Source organism: Mus caroli, chromosome 17 (assembly GCF_900094665.2).
Source record: "Mus caroli chromosome 17, CAROLI_EIJ_v1.1, whole genome shotgun sequence".
In the NCBI taxonomy this organism is placed as follows: Eukaryota; Metazoa; Chordata; class Mammalia; order Rodentia; family Muridae; genus Mus; species Mus caroli.
In genome coordinates this window covers 77,102,660-77,108,659 of record NC_034586.1, presented here as the reverse complement: position 1 = coordinate 77,108,659, position 6,000 = coordinate 77,102,660, and the positions used below count along the sequence as shown (strand labels likewise).

At 41.1% G+C, this 6,000-nt stretch overlaps 1 protein-coding gene across 22 annotated transcripts in view; it reads left to right on the top strand.

Annotated features, from left to right (window-relative positions):
- Slc8a1 (solute carrier family 8 member A1) overlaps window positions 1-6,000 on the top strand; it is a 350,559-nt gene that overhangs the window by 326,071 nt on the left and 18,488 nt on the right. For all 22 annotated transcript variants that reach the window (XM_021185827.2, XM_021185828.2, XM_021185833.2 and 19 more), the window contains one exon: window positions 1,346-1,621. In XM_021185827.2, coding sequence (XP_021041486.1) covers window positions 1,346-1,621 — 276 coding nt within the window. The remainder of the gene's footprint in view (window positions 1-1,345; window positions 1,622-6,000) is intronic.

The window sequence follows — 6,000 nt, the reverse complement described above, 5'->3', positions numbered from 1 at the left end:
AAGTGTACTAACATAACCCTGACTTCTGAAAAGGCGCTATGGGGGACTTTTGGGATAGCATTGGAAATGTAATTGAGGAAAATATGTAATAAAAATATTAAAAATCAAAAAAAAAAAAGGAAAATGAGTGGGGGTTATTTTTGCTTAAAGTAGGTTGCATTTATACTACTGCTACATCACCTCTTAATGAAATCTGTCTTAGGTTATGATCATTATTATTATTTAGTAGTCGTAACTTCCTGGTCTTTTAAACTAGCAAGCCTTCTGCATTTCTTTGTATGTTCAAGTGTGACTTAATTGAATAACTTGTGGTCTGTGTCCATATATCATGTAATTACATGGTGATATAAAAATCAGTAGAAATCTATGAATGCATTCCTTCAGTTAACATACACTTAGTCATCTAAGTGGTGGAGATGATGTTACCAAATGCTAGGGATCCAAAATGCTTAAATGGTTCACAGTCAACTGGAGAAAAGAGGACATCAGACAGGTCTAATTTTAGATAAAGCAGGAGCTTCAAAGATTGAGCATGCAGTCAAGTCACAAGGAGGGTATACAAGCCCAGACTTATCGTCATATTCAATTAGATCGAGAATTTACACTTCTCGTAAGTTCCCTGTTATCATTGCTTGGGGGAACACCTGAGAACAATTCATCTATATTTTTAAGTATATGGAGCCATGAAAGCTCTGAAGAGGGGTGAGAGGCATTCCAAAGGATGAGTGAAGAAGACGGTGGGTGGAGGACTAGGAATATGGGGAGCAACGTTAACTCTAAAGCCAGAGAAAATGCAGGTAAGAAACGATTTGGGTACAATAAAAGTAAGATCTTTATTTAACTCCAGGAGGTGAATCTAGAGTGGTGTAAATGGTCCATTGCTGTGCTAAGGGACCTTGATTGAATGTCACCCCGTAGGAGTCATTCAACTATCAATTAGACTTGAAGATGAAAGAGAAGATTCCCCAGTGGAACTTTCTCCAAATTCTAGAAAGAAGGTTCTCTCCCAGATTTCCAACTTTTGGCAAGAAATCATATGCATCACTCTGGTAACAAACTCCATTGGGATGTGATATGAGCAGTGTGTAGGTATTGATTATATGGTAGTGGATATTGATTATATGTCCGTTTTTGTCACTGACCACTGGGCTATATCAATGTGGTTTCTGAGTACCATGACAAATAATTGGCTCATGGTGATTGACTTTTAGAAAGCCTTAAGCTTATTGACCTCTTATGGCCCCCTTTCCCTCAGAGGAGTATGACAATGGCCTAGACCCTGGCCTAGTATGGAAGAAGACCCGGGTAGCTGTGTCTTAATGAAATATGCTGTGTTCTTTTCCAGGGGAAGATGACGATGATGATGAATGTGGGGAGGAGAAGCTGCCCTCCTGTTTTGATTACGTGATGCACTTTCTCACAGTGTTCTGGAAGGTTCTGTTTGCCTTCGTCCCACCTACAGAATACTGGAATGGCTGGGCCTGCTTCATTGTCTCCATCCTCATGATCGGCCTACTGACCGCCTTCATTGGAGACCTGGCTTCCCACTTTGGCTGCACCATTGGTCTGAAAGATTCTGTGACTGCCGTTGTGTTTGTTGCTCTTGGAACCTCAGTGCCAGGTAAGAGCTGATTCAGAGGTAACTCTCCCCAAACAAAAAAGCACACATTCGTGAGTGCATGCTTGTTTGTGAGTGCACACACACACACACTCACACACACACACATATATCATTTGGTTTATTTTGTGTTGGCATACGGCATACCCATCAGGTATCAATTGCAAATAGTTTCTTGGTTAGGAGTGAGAGTCTGTGTCATCCTCCTCTGTTCAGTGCTTGGACTTGATCTGGTCTGAACCTGTCTGTGGTGGGTTTTATGTGTGCTGTCACAGTCTGAGTAAACACATGCATCAGTAATGTTCTGTCTGGAAGACTCTGTTTCGTTGGAGTCATCCAACACCTCTGGCTCTTATAATCTTTCCACCTCCTCTTCTACATAGATCCTTGAGCCTTGAAAAGAAGTTTTGATGAAGACACCCATTCAGTGTTGAGTGCTCTAGAGTCTCTCACCCACTGCACATTGTCCAGTTGTGAATCCCTTTGTTAATTACCATCTACTTCTCTGATGGGGCTTAAGCAATATTCTGCTCTATGGGTATAGAAATAATATTTTTTTAAGTTTCCTAGTTGTGAGAAATTCCAGTCCTCTCTTCTCTTCTCATATGCCAACCCCCTTCTCAAATTCCCCATCCTATTGATATACAATCCAGAGCTTGAGACTGCCTCCTTGATCATGGGTCATACAGCATACTAACTTCGACTCTCAAGCTCTAAGTTCTGAGACAAGCCACCAGCTAAGAGAAAGTGGGAGCATGGTGCCTCTAACGTACCTAGACCTTTGATAAACTTTAACCACACCTCATACCAAAACTGGACCATAACAATTGATTTCTTACCAGGTGAATCCAATCAAACCATTAGTTGTTGTATATGTGGAAAGCCCCTGTGCTTTATGGCAATGGTAACTGTATATCATGCTCCCTAAATAAGATATCCACAGAACTCAGGCCAGCACTTTGAAATTTTGGGTAAACTGTGTGGTCTCTCCAAGTCCAAAACTATATCACATCCCACTGTTTCTGTGGAAAAGAAGGCTCCAGATTCGAAGAGAAAACATGAGGTTAAATACTTGGAAGCAGCCTTCTGGAAAGGAGAGGCCTCCTCTGATTGGACAGTTATTTTTAGCTCACAGTAATTTATTTGGATAAATCCCATTTATGGGGCCAAGGCATTCTGCCTCATATGCTGGTTTCTAGATATCAGGTTTCCTGTATCTAGAATCCTGTGGACATTGGATTCTGGAAGAAAACGTTCTGTAGTTACAAGGGAATCTATGAGGCATTGAGCAGCTGGGAGCATTCTCCTCCACCCCATGAAGTCTGGCCTTGATCTTTCTCCATTGTCTCAACTGGTCTGTACCTGAGGCCTGCCCACTGCCCCTTGAACTTTCCCTCTACCAGATGCTCATCATAAGTCAGAAAAAAATTTAAGACGTGAATATTCCAGACTGTCTTTTAGCCCCTGGCACTGTAAGATTTTTCTGTTCCCTTCAGTGCCCTGGTTATCCTTTTATCCTTTGAAATACGCCATGTAGGAATTATTTCCCTCTGGGGGTTTTAAGACATGAAAGGAAACACAATTCTGGAGGGTTTTAAACTTTTTCTTTCAGTATATATATAAAATTCACAAACAAAAGCTCTTATCTTGGGGAAGCTTATATCATTTTTGAATTTTAAATACCACACAAGAATTTGAGATAAAGCTGGTTCTATTGACTTATCCACACTTTTCTTTTTTTCTGTGGCACTGATGTACACCCAGGAGTATAGCTCAGGGGTCTATACTTCTGTGCTTCATTCACAGTGTGGGTCTAAGTGACTTTTTGACTCTCTGTGCCTGTTCTTCTGCCTGAAAAAAATGGACACTAATACTTATGGCAGTTCAAACATAATTGGTTAGAGGATTTAATAATACGTTCTGTACATTAATATAAAGTACCTCAGATTTTACACTAAGATCAATTCTAAACAATGTCAAAAGGATTGGAGAACATGATGATGGGGGAAGAGAAGTTATGAGCAAGATAGGAAACTCTGTAGGTGGCCATAAAGCTCTAGTGTGTGTTAGGTGTGTCCACTATATTTATGTGCCTATTATTTACATTTTTAAGTGATATAGGGTTGGTTCCTTGCAACCTCAGTCTGTGTATTTTGCCCCCTAGATCCCGCTCCAAAAGGTGAGGTGGTTCCTTTTGTTTAGTGTTTCCCTGCACTAAAAATCAAAACTATTTTGTGTTACTTTTATAACAAAAATTATTCATTATTAATGGTTTATGTTTCAGTTTTTTCATTTCCCAGCTTCTAGTAAGCTGCTAAGGCTAACACATTCTATACTGTGTTTAAGTAGGAAAGCATTTTACAGTTTCCACATCATGACGCTGTATTTCTCAGTGGGCCTTAAGATAGCTGGCATATAGCAGACATCATACTGATATCTCAAGGAGAGCAAATCCCAATGTCTCCCCTGGAAATGCATTAGATACCACATCTAGGGATGGAGACAGTGGTGGCCCTCTCTAAAGACAACTCCACAGGTCACAAGAGAGTGAACACTAAGACTTTCTCTCATGTCTCACCAAGTTACGAGAATAAATTATTTGTCTACACTTAGTTTAAGTTCAGACGGATGGAATTTGTGTAATTTATACTACAGTTCGTAGCCATTCCGCCCTGCCATTTTAAACATATATTTAAAGTACTGTATGAATGCTTCTCCATATGCCTTACAATTTTCTTGAAATTATTCCTATCTCGTCGCCTCAGTTTTGACATTTTTCACTTTTAAAGCATGCCATACTGTAGCTATATGCAAACTCTTGATCCCAGGCTCTTATTCACTTTAGAATAAAAATCAGACCGTAGGCTTTATGTTTTAAACAATTTCTGAAATTAGCAAAGACTTGCCTTTATCGTTCTGCACTCATTATTTCATAAGTAACAATTTTAAAGCTTAGTCTACTGGAAGTATTCAGCTCTGAAGTAGCTAGCAGTAAATGAAATGCCAAGACATTTCTCCTCAGCCCAGATACATGAGACTGGGATGCATGTGACAAGGGGATTTGGTCATTGCAAGTCGACGTCAAGCTGCCTGGAGTACACAGCTGTCTAGGTGTGGGTGGGCGGAGTCTGGAGAAAGCGCATTCAGGATGCTCTCCAAACAGACAGAGGAAGGATTACTGTTAGCTCTGGAAGCCAATCTCCAGCAGAATGAGAGTGAACTTCTGTCCAAGGATTTGTCAAGAAACGCACTTGCTCCAGCCCTCTCTTAAGCACAGATGTGGGGTCAGAAGGGAACAGGACAACACCCAATCTAAGCAAGAACTTCTCAGTGGGAAATTCTACCCAGCTATTCTGAATCGGCAGCCATCTGAGCTCCAAAAAGAACAGCAGGGAATCATGTTGGCTTAGTTTCTTCCGGTCATATCCCGTCCACAAAGACCTGATGATGTTGGTACAGAACTCACAGGCAGACAGGTTAACGCTTCACAGACTTCAGTTTCTGAAAGATTGGACACCCTTCTCTCAGAAATCGGGATATAAAAGCACATGCTTTGAGACAGTATAAGAGAACATGAACATTCAATTCAGGTGCAGCAGGGTGTAAACCAACCTACCCCCTTCTGCATACCGCTGTGCATGACATGCTGTGTGGAGACACGTTGTCTAACACCTGCAAACCTTAGTTTCCTGGCCTGACTCATACAAAATTAAAATCCCCCCACAATAGGAAGGTCGTTAAGCAATTAAACTGCTTGTCCTGAAAGCAGGAGGGTGAGGATTGGATTAGGAGTCCCAGAAGCCACATAAAAGCTGGGTAGAGATGGCTGCCTAGCTGTAAAGCCAGCAATCAGAATGGTGAGACAGGAGAATCCTGGAGCAAGCTGGCTACCTAGACTAGCCTCATCAGCAAGCTCATGGTTCAGTGAGAGACCCTGACTCACTGACTAAGACAGAGCCATCAAGGAAGAATTTGACATCAACCTTAGGCTTCTACAGGCATGTATTTGTATACATGTGAGCCCACACACTTGCAAACACACACCTAGGCATGAAGAAACACATGGAGGCAGGAGAGGGATTGAAAATATATCTCAGAGTACTGTTGTGAAAACCACTCATCTTTAAAGTACCTGGCAGCAGGAGAAGCATAAAGCAAATACTAAGAGAAATGTTATATCTCATTTTTCTTCTATTTCAATCTGCTAGTTGAAAAGCTTAGTCATCTGGGGTTTTTAGCCCAAGTATACCTATTAAAGCATGGGTAGCTGCATACATTATTGGCCTATCTCCCTTGATATATTATGCTGGGGGACGTTGGTGGGTAGATATCCTTAATGGCTTTGTATCCTGCTATTTTATTACATCTTCTTGAGCTCCAGC